The sequence below is a fragment of the Syngnathoides biaculeatus genome, chromosome 17 (assembly GCF_019802595.1).
Source record: "Syngnathoides biaculeatus isolate LvHL_M chromosome 17, ASM1980259v1, whole genome shotgun sequence".
Classification (NCBI taxonomy): domain Eukaryota; kingdom Metazoa; phylum Chordata; class Actinopteri; order Syngnathiformes; family Syngnathidae; genus Syngnathoides; species Syngnathoides biaculeatus.
In genome coordinates this window covers 17154364-17172350 of record NC_084656.1, presented here as the reverse complement: position 1 = coordinate 17172350, position 17987 = coordinate 17154364, and the positions used below count along the sequence as shown (strand labels likewise).

The 17987-nt window shown below is 43.2% G+C and overlaps 1 protein-coding gene across 9 annotated transcripts in view; it reads left to right on the top strand.

Annotated features, from left to right (window-relative positions):
- Positions 1-16414, top strand: part of nsmfa (NMDA receptor synaptonuclear signaling and neuronal migration factor a) — a 54909-nt gene extending 38495 nt beyond the window's left edge. For all 9 annotated transcript variants that reach the window (XM_061800490.1, XM_061800489.1, XM_061800491.1 and 6 more), the window contains 10 exons: positions 2842-2894; positions 3851-3940; positions 7761-7891; positions 8257-8340; positions 8424-8457; positions 10329-10399; positions 11096-11175; positions 12664-12766; positions 13412-13487; positions 16132-16414. In XM_061800490.1, the coding sequence (XP_061656474.1) occupies positions 2842-2894; positions 3851-3940; positions 7761-7891; positions 8257-8340; positions 8424-8457; positions 10329-10399; positions 11096-11175; positions 12664-12766; positions 13412-13487; positions 16132-16229 (820 nt within the window). In that variant the 3' untranslated portion in view covers positions 16230-16414. The remainder of the gene's footprint in view (positions 1-2841; positions 2895-3850; positions 3941-7760; positions 7892-8256; positions 8341-8423; positions 8458-10328; positions 10400-11095; positions 11176-12663; positions 12767-13411; positions 13488-16131) is intronic.
- The last annotated feature ends 1573 nt before the right edge of the window (positions 16415-17987 follow it).

Genomic DNA, 17987 nt, shown 5'->3' with positions numbered 1-17987 from the left:
TTACCAAAATAAAGGCATCCTTTTAATCTCGGATAACAGGCAAACGGTGTATTATCGTAACAACAAGTTGCATTTTTGGCCTTGCAAAGAGATAAAAAGGATTTCGTACAGGTAGTTTTTTTTTAATAGGGTAACTCAAAAGAAGTTTAATTGTTTTATCCTTAATCACAAACGAGTCTCGAAGGGCTTCACAGGCCCACAAAAGCTTGATGTCGTTATTCATGTCTGATTTTTCCTTTTTATGTCATTTTAAAGTGAGTTTTTTCCCTTTTAAACAACATATAAATGTATTGTGATGTATGCTTTTCTTTGGAGGAAATATTTAGCATACGCTGTAGTTTTTTTTTTGTTTTTTTTTTAACAATTGTACTCCTGCGAAACAGAATGTGATATTGTAATTTTCATGCAATTTAGTCAGGATCGTTCCCACTTTGGGCTCGATTGTAACTGCCCTGTAGACCATGGGGGGGAAAAAAATAAAAAATTGGCCTTCGTGCCCACTAAAAGAGCAGAATCAGAAATTGAGATGCAAAGAAAGCAGCACTTTTTTTGCAAATTGAATCAGTGCGCTGTGTTTTAAAATGAAAGAAGAACACAGACGACCTGACTGCGAATGCCAAGTGACCTTCATTCTCTTGACTGCAGACATTTTTATGGAGGTACAAGAAGGGCAAAATAACACTCTGTCCCCCCCACGCCACCCCTCACTTTTGTAAAGTACTTTTGGATTCTTTGATATGCTGCTAGAATCCCGAATGTTGAAAGTGACTTTCTTGTGGATTCGACATGGAAAAATGACAAATTTTTATCGAGGTGATCTTCATTGAATAGGTACGGAGCCCCTAAAGCAGGGGTGTCAAACTCATTTTTCTCGCGGGCAACATTGTGCTTCCGGTTGCCCTCAGAGGGCCGTTATGACTGTGAAACCATAAAAATCTTTTATCGCGTCATCATATTGACACGTGAAATTTATGAATTACTTTTGGAATCAGAAATCAAGGGTTGATGTTTGGTTATTGTTGATGTCTGGTAACATAAAAACACTTGCAATACCTCAACATTACGAGTTAAGATATGATCATTTGAAATTTTGCTGCACATTTGAACAAGAATCACGTAAGTTGACGTACGTGATATGCCTTTGTGTATTAAAAAAAAAAAAAAGACAATCATGTGGCAGGCCGGATCTGGCCCCCGGGCCTTGAGTTTGACACCTGTGCCCTAAAGGGACATCGGGGGCGGGGAGCAATACTTATTTTTCATTGTAATGAGTAAGTTTCTCATGGGCTACGTACATGATTTGCCTTTGCGGCCCACATAAAGTCATGTGGCAGGCCGGATTTGGACCCCGGGGCTCGAGTTTGACACCTGTGCCCGAAAGGGACATTGGGGGGGGGGGGGACTTGTTTCTCATTGCAATGAATAACTTTCTCATTGCAATGAGTAACTTTCTCATGGGCCCTGTGCATGATTTGCCTTCGCAGGCCACAAAAAATCATGTGGCGGGTTGGATCTGGCCCCCGAGCCTTGAGTTTGACACCTGTGCCCGAAAGGGACATTGGGGAAAAAAACCCAAAAACTTGTTGGTCCTTGTAATGAATACCTTTTTCATTGTAATGAGTAACGTTCTCATGGGTTACGTATACGATTTGCCTTCGCGGACCACATAAAATCATGGTGGCGGGCCGGATCTGGCCCCCCGGGCCTTGAGTTTGACACCTGTGCCCGAAAGGGACATTGGGGAAAAAAACCCAAAAACTTGTTGGTCCTTGTAATGAATACCTTTTCATTGTAATGAGTAACGTTCTCATGGGTTACGTATACGATTTGCCTTCGCGGACCACATAAAATCATGGTGGCGGGCCGGATCTGGCCCCCCGGGCCTTGAGTTTGACACCTGTGCCCGAAAGGGACATTGGGGAAAAAAACCCAAAAACTTGTTGGTCCTTGTAATGAATACCTTTTTCATTGTAATGAGTAACGTTCTCATGGGTTACGTATACGATTTGCCTTCGCGGACCACAAAAAATCATGTGGCGGGTTGGATCTGGCCCCCGAGCCTTGAGTTGACACCTGTGCCCGAAAGGGACATTGGGGAAAAAAACCCAAAAACTTGTTGGTCCTTGTAATGAATACCTTTTTCATTGTAATGAGTAACGTTCTCATGGGTTACGTATACGATTTGCCTTCGCGGACCACATAAAATCATGGTGGCGGGCCGGATCTGGCCCCCCGGGCCTTGAGTTTGACACCTGTGCCCTCAAGGGACATTTTGAAAAAGAAAAAAAAAAAACGTTTCTCAATGTAATGAATAACTTTCTCATGGGCACCGTACATCTTAGCTGTGGGTGAAAAAAAATTATAAAATGTTTGAGTGGAGCATTACTGTGCAGTAGATGATATTTGTGATCCACAGTTAAATCTTATTTGATCATATGTGGCGCCCCCATCCTGTCAGGAAATAATTAAACTTTAAATAAGTGGGTATGATTAAATAAGTGCGTTTCCCTGTAATTGAGGCTTTTGCGGAGGGGGAGGGAAGGCTTTCCTCTTCGCGCGCGGGGGGGGGGGGGGGGGGTCTGTTGTTGCGCGAATGAGTCAACTGCTCTTCAGCACCCACGCTGCCAGGAACATGACCAATAATAATGCCTGCGTGCCGACTTAATAACGTCTTGTTTTGTCTCCCATCCCTTTGTTGCCCCCCCCCCAACCCTCCACCCACCCACCCTCTTCCTCTTGACTTTATGCTGTCCTTACATTTGGCTGCCTCCTCCTCATCATCCTCCTCCTCCTCCTCCTCCTCCTCTTCCTTGTTTTTTTTTTTTTTTCTGTGCCCAAAAGGAACTTCCGGAAACATCTTCGCATGGTGGGCAGCAGAAGGATGAAAGCACAGAGTGAGTCAGATGTTTTTTTTTTTTGTTTTTTTTTTTTTTCGGGTTTACGCGGGTGTGGTTGATGCGCAAATTTGTCAGCGTCGTTCACCCCCACCTTCATCCGTTTGTCGTTGTTTTTCCCCGTTTACAACCGCTTTGGCATATCCGAGGCTGCAAATGTGGCGTTTGGGGACTTCCGGAGTTCCTGGCTTTCTGTGTGTGTGTGTGCGTGTGTGTGCCAACTCGTCGGTGGGCTTCTCCTGCGACTTTGCTTTGTTTGTTCTCGCTCCAGGACGAAGGTTTTAGTCACAAAGGCTGCGTATCTTCAACGTGAATGAGAAACTGATTGAAGTGTCGCACAAAAGGAACCCGTTAAATGATTTGGTCAAGTTCTTGTTTCTCCTTTAATTAGGCCCGTAACACCACTGCCACCCCTCTGAAATTGACGACGAGGAAAACGGTGGCACTTCTGCAATAATAACTCGTCTGCTGTTCCACAGTTTTAGTTTTCAATGAAAGGTTTTGCTGCAAATGTCTCATGCCCGTCGTGTATTTTTCTCCCGTTATGACGACATTTGCTCCTGTGGTGGCCGTAGGCGTTCATTTCGTCAGCTGCACGTGTTAGAGTTGCAAATAAACGGACTGAATAATGCCACTTTTTCTTTTCTATCGTTAGCCAATCACAGGGGACAAAGCATTTTTCCGCACTTTGACCTTGCGACATTTCGGAGTTCAACCGGCACTTCTCCGCTCTTGGACAAGTTTGGTGTGGAAGATCTCGACTGAAGCATCGTGGCATTTGTCCGTTTGTGTGTTTTTCCCCGGTGGTGGACGTAGCGCGCCCCCCCCCCCCCCCCCCTCGCCCCATTTGTGCACTTCTGTGGCCGCATTCGCCTCCGTCCCGTCGTTTTGCGGGTTCTGGCTCGGTGCGTGTGCGTGTGAGCGCGTGTGTGACCATCTCTCCCCGCCTGCACTAGCGTTCGCTGAACGTAGATCGAAGAGTTTCAGCCGCTCCTGGAGTGACCCCACCCCTGTCAAGACTGACTCTCCTCATGAGCCCAGAGACAGTGAGTTCACACTGCATGTGCACACACCATTTACTGAATTCATTCTGAAAAAAAAAAAAAAAAATGAAAATGTCTGCCTTCGGGAGCGGTTTCAAAGGGGGTTGCGCCCCCATTCGGGCACAATTTTTTTTTTTTTTTAATGTTGACCTCTAGTTTCTTCTAACAGTGTAAATACAGGGCAAAACTTAAAATATGAGTCCGAACAAGCAAAATAGTTTCGCCGAACTTCAGACATAAAAATGGAGATTGGGTGAAATTTATATCAACTAGGCTACTGCACTTACAAGTTATACTTCAGACATAAGTACACAAGTAATTTGTTTAAATATATATATATATATATATATATATATATATATATATATATAATATATATATATATTATATGAGATGAGCGATAAAATGCGTGATCTACAGGGCCAGTGCTACAGATAGGCCTAATCTTATTAACAGTCGTCAATTACATAATTTACGTCCAACTTACCTTTTGTATTATCTGGTTTGCATATGCTGCCGGATATTTTTTGCTCCTCGGCTTCCATAATCGGTCATATCGGAACACCGAGTGCGCAGCACTTTGCCGGGAAGGTCCACTTTTTGTATGCGTTCGGTTAGACACGTTGATACGGTTTTCGTTCTTATCTGCACGGTTACACTTTTTCCAAGCCGTGCCCATATGAAACAGTTTATTACCAAATGGTTTTTATCAATTTCCCTGACGCGATCTTCCATCTTTTTGCTGCAAGACATTCGCGCATGCTGGCAAACGCGCAGATCGCTCGATAACATATGCGCACGTATGTCTACAAGTTATGACTATGTCGTAGTGAACAGAACGCTTCTCTATGAAATGTTAGCATCACAGTGAAAATACCGACAAAATACCGCCGGAAATCGGAATGTGTGAATGAAAAAAAAAAACCAAACAAATTTAATGCAAACAGATAGCAACGGCATTTTCCACTTATCGCAGCTGTGACGAATTTCGCGTTGCTGATAGATGCTGGCGGCCGTTCTTGATCACAGCCTCGCCCCGCGTCAAGCCGTACCCCCCCCCCCAAAAAAAAATTCTCGACGGATTTCCACGTTTCACAAAAATGACAATTTCAGATGAAAAAAAACCTCGGAATTCCGCGAATCTGCGGAAAATTCTCATCCCTGTTCAACCCATGGGCAGGGTGGTGATTTTTTTGCCTTCTTGAGATAAAATTCTCCTAATAGGCCACAATCAAAGAAATAACACTTTTTCGTTTATGGTTAAGTTATATAATAAGTTGAGGCAGCCATGTTGGGTCAGGAAGGAAAGGGAAATAACTCCGTGCTAACTTTGACCGATGAGTTATCCTCCACTGATACCAAATTACGTCTTCAGATTAAAACACTTAAATATTTTGGTATACTGAAGGATGTAATGCGTGAAAATCATCATGTCCCAAAAATGGGACGCTGCCCACGATTAAATGAGTGGTCAGTGCAAAAGTTTAAATGCACTTAAAATTTGTCACTTGCAACTAAAACAATTAATCTCAGAGGCGAGAATGAACTTTTTTTTTTTTTCGTTTAAATGGCATTTTTACTTATTTGAATGGATTGAACAGATATGGTACATATTTGATGACATCACCAAGGGTTGATGAACACACACACACACACACTAAGCCGAACACATGCTGTCTGATCACAGTGGGAAAAAAAACAACAAACTTGCTGTCTCTGCTGTTAAATATTAATCTGTCCGTCTGTCCCAAACTTGTGTGTGCGTGTATGTGGTGTGAACTGTGATACAAGAATGTACGAGTCCAGCTTTTTGGTGTGTGCGTATCGCTGGTTGCCTTTGCATCTTTGTCCGTTGATGTCTGGGTTTTGTGTTTTTGCCTTTTTCTGTTTTTCTTCTCCACGTCCATCTTGCATTGTGTGCTAAACGTGCTAACGTTGACTTGTCTCTCTTTCCCAAAGAAGTGTCGGTTTCCCTCCGGACGTGTCCCGTTGGTGGTCTCGCGACTACTTTTGTCTGCTTGTCAATTGGGTGTTTATAAATGTTGCAAAACGACAAATAAATCCACCATCCGTCTACTTTTTTTTTTTTTCCCTGTCGGGGGATCAGAGGTGAGCCGGAGCCTGTCGTGTAAAAAGTGAAATAAAACCTCGCTCGTCTGCAACGCCGCTCTGCCGGTCAGACATCTCTGCCTCACGTTTGCAAAACGGGAACAAATATCACAAAATTGAAACGTTACTCTTTAGCATACACGCCGAGCAAAGGCCCCTTTCGCATTCGCGTATTCAATTCAGGGCTTCGGTTCAGTGTTGCGCGATGAACTTTTGTTCCCGCTTCATCAATTAAGTGAATACTGCGTGCTCTCGACTCCACAATTTTAATATCAATGCGACTGAATTTTTCACACTTTACCCTGACAGGAGCTGAATGGATGAGGGGCAAATAACATTAGAGGGTAATGATGAGGAAAGAAGATTGCGCAATTCAAACGCGCAGCTTGTCATCGCGGTGATTAAACGCCGCTTAACCAGTGTTTGGTTTTCACTCTTCACTCGTGGCATATTCATTCCAATCTCAAATATTTCCTCAGGCGCCAAGATGGCAAATCAGATGAAGCCGCCGTTAATCGCCGCCGGTCCTCCGCGTTAACGTTGATTTTTTTTTTTTTTTTTTAACTTTTCTTTTAATTCGACAACTGTCGACGGCGGTGAACGTTCATCATTTTATGTTTATTTCCTTTTATCCTTCGAATGACTTTTCCAATTGAGCACAATCGATTCCTGTCTAAAAGAATTTAGTGTCTTAATTTGTCATGAGCGGCGAATATATTTCATTGCACACATTATCTGCACTTCCTGCTGCTTTGTGCTTTATTCCTTCCATCCATCCATTTTCTTAGCCGCTTATCCTCACAAGGGTTGTGGGGAGTGTTGGAGCCTATCCCAGCGGTAAACGGGCAGGAGGCGGAGTCGCACTCACAATCACACCTAGGGGCAATTTAGAGTGTCCAATTAATGCTGCATGTTTTTGGGGCACGGTGGATCAGCTGGTAAAACGTTGGGCTCACAGTTCTGTTGTCCCGCGTTCAATCCTCCTGTGTGGAGTTTGCAAGTTCTCCCCGTGCCTGTGTGGGTTTTCTGTGGCCGGTCCGGTTTCCTCCCACATCCCAAAAACATGCGACATTAATTGGACACTCTAAATTGCCCCTAGGTGAGATTGTGGGTGTGGCTGTTTGTCTCCATGTCCCCTATGATTGGCTGGCAACCAGTTCAGGGTGGACCCCGCCTCCTGAATGTGGACCGCTCGGATAGGCTCCAGCACTCCCCCGCCACCCTCGTGAGGATGAGCGGCAAGGAAAATGGAAGGATGGAATTATATATTTCATTACACACATGATCTGTTTTGTGCTTTATTCGATCAAAACACAAGGTCTAAAGGAGTTTAAATAGATCCAAATATGCAAATGACTGCAGCACTGTAATGTTTAAAATAAGGGTCTGTGATATATTTTGGTTCATTTTCCATCTGGGGATCCCCCCTAAACACACACAAAATCTTCATTATGAGTCCTTTTATAGCTCTGATGCAAATATGCCTCCTCTCACCGTCAGCCACTCTTTTCACACTCGTGACGGCTGTGTCTGCGATTTCCCTCTGCCGATTTCTCACATCGACGCCACGCGTCACGAACTTTGCCCTCCGGCTCACTATTCGGCACCTTCCGAGTGTGTTCGCTCGACGCGTGCTGCTATCACCGCCCCCTCTTCGTTCTCCTGGCAAACTCCAAAATGTTAAAGATCATTAGTGCGCGTTCTTCTTTTCAAGGCGGCGATCTGCAGACTTCCTGCGGCACCCTCGACGAAGGCGGCGTTGACGAAGCCGCCGACTGGGAGGAGGAGCGGGAGATGGAGAGGCTCGCCTGCGAGGGAGACGACTTCATACCTCCCAAAATTATGGTGAGACGCGCTCGCGACTGTACGCCAACTCCAATTCTTTTTACATCGGGGTACAATTAAAGCACAGTTTTGAACTTGAGAAACAAGCGCTGTACTTACCGGTTGCGGCGACTCAACAAACTTCCCAACCGGCAGCAGTTTGTCAGAAACAATTAGTGAACAATTCCTCAAAAAAGCAGCTTCAAGCAGTTTACGCGTTGAGCTAAACATCAACCCGGAAATATATTTAAAAATGACCACACAGCTTCTTCTTTCCATCTGCTAATTTAATGCTCACGCAAAACAGCACCAGGTCGAATACAAGAGCAGTTTCCTTCCTCGGCATTTCTTAATCGACTCCCCCCTTTCTCCCCCTCCGCCTTCAGCTGATCTCCTCCAAAGTCCCGAAAGCGGAGTACGTCCCCACAATCATCCGCAGAGATGACCCGTCCATCATCCCCATCCTCTACGTGAGTCAAACGCATTCAAAACAGACCAAAGGCCAGTTCATTATGTCTCTTTTTTCTGATCAATAATGTCTCTCGTTATGTAGGATCATGAACATACAACTTTTGACGACATTTTGGGTGAGTCACTGTTTTCATTCTGTTTTGATGACGATGCTTAAAGGTCCACTGTCATGAAATGAGTTTTAGTATTATCAAAAAAAAAAAAAAAAAAAAAAACGCCAGCCGGAATGGACCCATCTGTTTTTTCACCACAAAATAGGATTTTTGATGTATACGGCTTTTTGGAACTCCCGCCATGAAAATCCTCTCGAGGGATTTGTTTTCGAGAAGAAGCAGGAAGTGACGTACAGGGCAGTAGCACACTCAAGCGATCTCGTATGTCTCTACTAGTTTTACTTGCTCGTTGTTCCTTCGTGTTGGACAAAATGCCGGCTCGTTGCATTGCTGGATATTGCTCGAACACTCGGGAGGATAGATTCGATCTTCACACAGATCCGGTTCGTTGTGAAAAATGGATTGCCCAGGTGCAAAGGACGAGCGCTTCGTGGGCTCCAAATGACAAGTTGGTGTGTTTACAGCTACTAAAAAAAATAATAGTTTTAATCTGTAAATCAGGGGTGCTAAATGTGTTGATGTGCGCAACAGAAGGCTTCCGTGCCGCGGTCGCTGAAGGACGGCCTCTGCTGGCCTTGTGGATCACCACCGGCCTTGCCGACAAGGCCGAGCCGGCCCCCGGCCGCGGTGGTTCATCTCCGCCGTGGAAGTGGATCGGACAGGGAGGCGGTTTGGCCAAGGTGTCGTTGTTGCTAGCGAGCGGCCTTGTTTTCATCACTGGCGCGTGGTGGTGGATCGGGCGGGGAGGTTGTTTTGGCCGTGATCCGCTTATCATCTAAATATGGCTTGTAACAATAGGGTAATATTGCGTCACTCGATTGTGAGATGTTCTCTTCGCTTCCGTGTCTCCCATAGCGGGGGCCACGGCGTGTTTTCAGCGGCAAATGTCCCAGTGTGACGTCACGGGCAGTAGATGCAGCCGATCTGGTGACCACTTGGATGTCGAATGAGACTTCCACAACTTTGCCTTATCTTTTTGTATAGACATTGAAGTGAATAATGTTATTTGTATTTTTCATTACAATATCTATTTTAGAATGTTTGTAGGGATGACACTTGGGCTTTTAATTCAGAAGAAGACCATCTACCATTCAATTTCACGTTGATACACAATCCAGTCTTCAGTAACCCTAAAACGAGTGTGAGAGGAAGAACGAGCACCCAGGGAAAACCCACCCAAGAGAGCTTGAGCCGAGATTTGAATCGCAACCCTCAGAACGATGAACCAGATGGAGTAACTGCTGAAAATCATGGAACGATCTCCCAAATCTTGAAAATTATCTCACTTTACTTGATATTGTAGCGTTCCTCAGGGCTGTGTTCTAGGGCCCCAATATCAGAATCAGAATCCCTTTTATGTGCAAAGTACAGTATTTAGATATTTGCTGTCAGTTGTTGAGAGCTGCTCTTGGATGGCAAAAAAAACAAAAAACAACTAACTTTTGAGACACAAAAACATAAACACACACTACGGAGAGCCACTTAGCACTTAATGCTGATACAATTAAATTGTGCAAAATTGACACTATACACAAGGGCTCGGCTAAAATTCATAATGTATAGATGGTGTATGTCTTGATATAAAGGGAAGTGTAATACTCCTGTTGTCACAGCTGAATTGATATCAAAACAACGGGATGTCATTTGAGGATCTTTTTTTTTTTTTAATGCACTTCTCAAAAGTCAAAATTTAAACTCCATGCTATGGTGCCAAGTAATGCAAACCCCACACACACAAAAAAAACAAATCGTTATATTGATAATATCCAGACCGCATCCTGAACTGGTCGCCATCCAATCGCGGGGCGCATACAAACTAGCAACCTTTCACATTTGCAATTTAGAGACCGTTCTGTCCTCTTTCTCTCCCGCAGAGGAAATCGAGAAGAAGCTCACTGCTTACAGGAGGGGCAGCAAGTTCTGGAGGATGCTCATCTTCTGCCAGGTGGGCGACCAAAATAGAAACGGATGCTGTGTCTTTCGCAGGGTTCAAGGTTGCTCTGCGGCACGTGCGCACGAGCGACCGACCGTTGTTGGCTAAAAATAAATATGGCATTCGCAGTGAAGTCAGCGTTTATGAAAGAAAAGAAAAAAAAAAGCGTCATTATGCTTTATTTCAAAATTTGAAACAATGATCCACCTGTCTTCATGTACTGCTCAAAAACGTCTGGGCAAAATTTTCATTACGACAACAGCGGCTTCCGTCCATCCATTTTCTGAGCTACTTATCCTCACAAGGGTCAAGGGGGGTACAGGAGACTATCCCGGCTATCAAGGGGCAGGAGGCGGGGTTACACCCTGAACTGGTTGCCAGCCAATCGCAGGGCACATAGAGACAAACAGCCACACTCACAATCACACCTACGGGCAATTTAGAGGGTCCAATTAATGTTGCATGTTTTTGGGATGTGGGAGGAAACCGGAGTACCCGGAGAAAACCCACGCAGACACGGGGAGAAAATGCAAACTCTACACAGGGAGGCCTGGGATTGAACCTGGGACCTCAGAACTGTTAGGCCAACGCTTTACCAGCTGATCCACCGTGCCGCCAATTATAGGATTTTCATTCGAAAAGTAAAATATGACTTGCGTATTTTGCATGAATGTGAGTTTGTTTTTTGTTTTTTTTTTTGTCTTTTAGGGAGGCCCGGGTCATTTGTACCTCCTGAAGAATAAAGTGGCAACATTTGCAAAGGTGGAAAAGGAGGAAGACATGAGCCAGTGAGTCAAACTTCTTTCCAAGTGTTAAAAAGTGGACACAAGTCTTTAGCTCCAACATTCGTCGGAAATTGTTATTCTATGAAAAATTGCTTCAAAAGGTTAATTGATGAAATAACTGGGATATCCTCAGATGAACTTATCTTGGGTTAGCGTAACCCAAATGTGTACAAAAATCCATCACTGACCTACGCTAACACCGCAGTAAAGTCGTAACTACTCGGTAAATATTTGTACAAAAACTACATGTAGGCTATGAAAAGAAAACCATAACGATGATAAATTATGCCTGCAATTGGTGACATATACCATAATTTCTGGCATATAAATATGCGGCTAATTTGTGCATTTTTTCTAACGGCCACAAGGGGGCATTCGAGCGGAAAAGGTAAGAGTGAGACAGGTGGAATATGTGTGCCGAGGAAGTGACTTTTACCGGTCCAGCCCTATTAGCGCTTGCTAGCGTGTTACTGCCATGTCTCAGTGATTTTTACTGGTACGTTTTTTTTAACCGGGCCTGTTAGCGCCGAGCTAGCGTTAGCGTTGAATTCTCTGTGTACCGTCTTTCTTTGTAAATATCTTGTTTTTCCGATGTGGGCACTTGCGACTTTTACACAGTTGCGCCGTTTCTATATACCAAATGGTATTTCCTTTACAAATATACTGGGTGAGGCATATAACCAGGTGAGCTCTGTTGGCTGGAAATTACAGTAATTACTCAAACTATTTTGGCATTCCTAACTTTGAATATTCATAAATCAGTATCATAAACAAATACTTGCTGTACTTGTCTATAACCAACTTTTATTTTCTTGTGTGGAAGACACATAAAGACATAAAGTCCAAAAAGTTTTTTGCGCAAACTCCAAACTACCCCGCAAAAAAATTTCTATAGAAAGTTTATAAAGAATTTCTAAAGAACTATAGAACTTTAGGACCCGAGTCCTATAGAATTTCTATAGAAACATTTTTGTTCTGTAGAAATTCTATAGAACAAGTTGCTCTGTAAACATTCTAAGAATTCTTTAGATTTCTTTAGAATTTCTATAGAAAATATTTAGCAAGATGTCTGCAAACATGTTGCATCTTACTACTTTTTTATTCTACTTAACAAACAAAGCTATTAATTTCTTGATAGTAGTACCGTAATTCCCGGCCTACAGAGCGCACCTGGTTATCAGCCTCGGTACACAGAAATAGTTTAATGCTCGTGCTGCGCTACCGTTAGCGCGGTGCTAGCAATAGTACGGCGCTAACGCTAGTGCCGCATCACCGCATAAACCGCAGGGTTGAAAGTGTGCGGGGAAAAAAAGCCACGGCTTGCAGGCCGGAAATTACGGTAGTTATATGATTTTTCTCTCCTGTGATACATTTCTGAATGAATAAGCTCTTCACGCAGACAGAACCTGTAGAAAGTTGTCAATCATTGCATTGATAATGTGAGGTAAGCGAAACGTTGGCCGCCGCTGAAGCCTTTTTGGGTTCATTTAGATTCTGGAGACGACTCAGCAGAATGATGAGTAAAGTCAACCCGGAGCCCAACCTCATCCACATCATGGGATGCTACGTCCTGGGAAACCCCAATGGAGAGAAGGTATGAATCAGCGCCATTTCAAAATAAAAATGTACTCATTTTCAGCCATTTGCTGTGAATGCGAGCTCAGACACCACAGTGTCGAATCAGATTTCTTCCGGGCCTTCATTCATAGTTGTTGTTTCCTTCTTCAAAACTCACGAGCCAAAATGTGCGTAGCCGAGAAAGTCAACAAATGCCATCAAAAGTTGACCGAGGCCAGCGGTCATTTGTGTCTGCTCAAACGTTGCATAAAATATGGATTTCTGAGGGACGTCTGGCAACACAGACAACAAAATACAGCGGATCGGACGTTTAGCCAGCGTGTCAGACAGCGATAGTTACGAACCAATTCAATTGACTTTGAACGTCAGGTGGGCTGCACCCTGGATTGGTCACCAGCCAATCACAGGGCGCGCGGGGACAAACGAGCGTTCACCCGCACGTTTCTGGGAATAAGGGGCTTTAAAAGGCTGCGTGACAAAATATCACAAAAGCCGATGACGCAACCAACTTGCGGTTGAACGTCTTGTTCGCAATAACAAACTGGATTCATCGCCGTCCAAGTGTGCGCGCGCGTGTGGAGATGTGGGCTCCCCTGCTGCGCGTTTATAAAAGTGTAAAAGGGGCTTAATAGGCCTTTGCGCTCTTATCTGTGCCCAACAGCTGTTCCAGAAGCTGAAGAATCTGATGAGGCCTTATTCCGTGGAGTTCGAGTCACCGCTGGAGCTTTCGGCGCAGGGTGGGTGCAAGAAAACGCGCAGACACGACACATGTTGACAAGGGGGAAGAATTTAAAAAAAAAAAAACATGGCCAATATTGTAACTTTCCAGAACTTCTGCATTTCTATTCTACGGTTTCCCGCTTTGAGATGTGATTTTTGGTCTCCACACCTTCAAGTTTTCCCGCTTGTGTATCCAGACTCTTAACCAGGTTAAGTCCTGAAGGCTTTATCACACATTTGCGCGCGAACGATTCATTCCGAGCCCCCCTCCTCATTGCTCGACTCTGGTGACAGTTCGCCAATCTTTATTTATCTACCGTAATTTCCGGCCTATAAGCCGTGACTTCTTTCACACGCTTTCAACCCTGCGGATAATTTGTGCATTTTTTGTAACAGCCGCAAGGGGGCACTTGAGCGGAAACGGTAAGAGTGTGACCGGTGGAATATATGTGCCGAGGAAGTGACTTTTACCGGTCTGGCCCTGTTAGCGCTGCGCTAGCGTGTTACAGCCTTGTCTCAGTGATTTTTACCGGTATGTTTTTTTTTTTTTAACTGGCCCGATTAGCGCGGCAGACCTAGCGTTAGCATTAGCACGTCCAGCAGTGTTAGCATGGTCGCACTAGCATTAAACTCTGTGTTCTTTGTAAATATCTCGTGTTTCATTGTGGGTACTTGCGGCTTTTACACGGCTTTGGCCAAATGGTATTTCCTTTACAATTGTACTGGGTGAGGCTTATAACCAGGTGCGCTCTGGAGGCCCGGGATTACGGTATATTTCTCTACAGCTCCGGATATGAGATGCAAAACCTTACTGCAGTATATGACACAGGTGTTAAACTCAAGGCCCGCCGCACGATTTTATGTGGCCCGGAAAGCTAAATCTTGCATTATTAACTTCCATGATTGTTGTTCAAATCTTTACCAAAATTTCAAATTGTCATATCATATTCAGGGCTCAGCAACCTTTTTGAGGCCGAGGGCTACTTCGTGAGCATTGATCGTATGAAAGCTTACGTGACCTGTTTGTGGCAAATTTCAGACTCAGTTCATTACACATACATAAAATATTTTTGTTTGAATTTATTGTAGTAAATGACACTTCAAGTATTTTAAAAAATTTAATTAGGTAAGCAAGTCAGATTCAGAATCTAAAGCACAAATAATAGTAACAATTTGTAGCCTACTATTTTTAGAACATACCTCGCGGGCGCCTTATACGGTCCTCGTGGGCTTGCATTCGCCCGCGGGCACTGCGTTGGTGACCCCTGTCATAAATGATAACACTGTGGTATTGTAAGTCTTGTGTTTCCCAAAAACAATAGTTGAAAAACACATTCCCTTGATGTCTGATTCCAAAAGTAGTTTAGAAATTCCATGTGGCGATCAAAGATTTTTACGGTTTCACGGTAATAATGGCCCAACGAGGGAAACTCCAATGTGGCCCGCGACAAAAAAGTTTTGACACCCCTGGTACAGTGATGCCTCGGTTCTCGACCACAATCCGTTCCGGAAAACGGTTCGAGAAGTGGTTTGTTCGAAAACCGAATCGTTCCCCATTACAATGAATGGAAAAAGAAATAATCCGTTCCAATCCTAAAAAATTTGGCTTTTTAAAGCATTTTGTTTTTAGCTTTTCCTAATAATAAACTGCATGGTAGAAACACATGTATAGTTTAAATATTTTATATAAAATAATTTCAGAAATATATTTATTTTTTGCTTAAAATGTATGCTTTAATAGTAGAGTACGCTAGGCTGGGAGTGCATTGCCGCATCTGTAGCGACTCGGCCCCCAGCCTTGTAAACTTCTTTTATGAACAAAAGTGCAGAATAACTTTAAATAAGCACCTTGGCTTCTTTGGAGCCATGATTGGGGGTTAATAGGGTGGTCCTTGATCAGAAGAAAAACAACAGTCACTACCGGGACACGTCTCTGTACAGAGGCTACGTTACACAGAATAACAAAAGTGCGCTGGTTGCATCGGGGTTATTTCCGTTTTGTTTATTTTTTATGCAGGGGCATTTGAATTGACAATAACAAAACGCATCACGGGGGGTTTGGGGGTCAATTGCTTGCGCCACGCGCATTATGTTATTTCCAGGTTTTGTTGGGGGCCTCCGAGTACCGGTTTTCGTTCGATAGCAGAAGCAACAAAAAAAAAAAAAATCTCAAAATCTTCGTTCGAAAACGGGGACGTTCGAGAACCGAGGCTTTCCTGTATATGAAAACACACTTGACTGAATCAGGAAGAATCAAAGTTAAATATTAGAAACCCATGATAAATTAAATGTCGTAGTAAAAGACATTTATAGTGTTTGTTCTTATTGAAACTGATCAAATCTGCAGATCTGAAATGAAAAATGTATAGTGAACAGATAACCCCCCCACACACACACACACACCCTTCTATCTTGAAAGCTCCTGTTTTAGATCTTTTGTTTGGGCATTTTTACGAATGTGAGATCGGCCACCCCAGAAGGAGCGGAACAATGAATCGACATGAAGCATTCAAACATGATGATTTTGTATTTCGTTACCACGCGTTTTTTTTAAATAATGGAAAATATTATAGATTTTTTGGGGTGGAGGGGTGGGGTGCGACCAGATTATTGGTATTGATTTAGTATTGAAAACAACCTTTCTGTCCTCCTCAAACGAAGGTAAAGAGATGATCGAGATGTACTTTGACTTCCGCCTCTACCGCCTTTGGAAGACGCGTCAGCACTCCAAACTTTTGGACTACGAGGACCTTTTGTGACGAAGAAATGCCGCCGCCGAGGAGAGGAGGAAGATGTCCTCTTGCGCCGCAACGAAAGCGTCGCGCGACGATGGACGTTTTGCTCACCTGCCGTCAACTCCATACAAACATCCCCATGGTGGAAAAAGGGACAAGGACCCTGAATGACTTCAGGTTATTAAAAAAAAAAAAAAAAAAAAAAAAAATGACTGTTGAAACTTTGTCTGATTTCCAGTGCTTAACAAGTCATCTGTAACGAGCCATTTGAAGTCAGAGATGGATAAAATATCCACATGCCGGACATTTCTGGAGAAAAGAAAATGAGACCGAGCTATATCATTTTCAACTTTTTCCACTGTCAATGGGACATGAAAAAAATATTCAACAATAAGAAGTAAAAAATAAACAATGCGATTGCACAAGTGTCCACGTTCAAACTCATCAGCACACACCCGTCACCATTTAAAGTGCCTCTGATTGATCCCAAACTGTGTTTATTTGGTTCTTGTAGGCCTTTCCTGATTATTATTATTTTTTTGTGCTTTTAAGTAGAGGCATTAATAGGTCACGCACTTATGCAATCACATTTGACAAAGTTTGAAAATGATATATCTCCGTCTCATTTTTTGATATCGCAGAAACCTGGCGTTCGAACAGGGGTGTGTATACTTTTTATAACCCCTGTTAACATTCATGACTAATCCCATCCTTGGTGTCCATGTGAGAATCCTAAATATCTGCTATAACTTCTGTCATGTGGATAATAATAATAATCCTCACCATCAGATCGCCGACATACGTTTTTTTTTTTTTCCCCGATGTGCGTCGCTTTGCAGTTTTCTTCTGGACATGCGTTGGAACAACTCAGGTTTTCGCCACTACAGTAACAATTCCAAGATATTCCGACGTTTAGCGCCATCTCGCTGCGAGTGAATGTACTACCGTGTTAGCGTTACAGAAATGGACTGTCACTCTACTTGATTTTCCTTTTTTTTTTTTTTTTTTTTTTGGTGTGAACGCTCGCTTACCACGGGAGGGAGAAAACAAATTAATGTTGATTTCTTGTGTATTTTTCTTTGTGGCGCTGAGAAGCTAAATAAATGTATTCATATTTCTGCCGTGATGTCAAGAGGGATGTAATAGCCATCCAAATGTTTGAGAAATTGCGAGTCCTGCAAAACGTCGCAGAAAATAGGATAGGCATTGATGGAATTAATTGATTAATAAAACTACAGTGAACATGTTTTTGTATTACTTTTAAAAGGGACGGGAGCATCTTTGGGTGTTCTGAACTCCCGTTTTTGTGCCAGCATTCCCCCGAGGTGAACTGTTAAACCCATCAAAGGATCATGTTGTAATGTAAAAGTCAAAAAAAAAAAAATGAAGAGAGGAAAAAACTAAAGGGCTTGGGTGACGAGTGGAGATGTTCAAAATTTAAGGCTGATTTAAGTTACACAAATGTTCTGGCTCAAATGTTCTGGTATTTTCTTAACGTGTCCCACATTAAAGATGATGTCATTCTATGGTGGGTTTTATTTTTTTCCCCCTCTCGCTCTCCCAAATGATAATTCTTCAGAAACTCATCTACAAGGCTAAAAGAAGAAATAAAAAAAACTGCTAGTCAAATGACAAAAGTGACTGTCAAAAAGCACAAAAAGTATTCAAAGTACCGAAATTCCCGGCCTACTGAGCGCACCTGGTTACAAGCCTCACCAACTACATTTGTAAAGAAAATACCATTTGGTACAAAGATACGCCCAGATTGAAACAGGAGATATT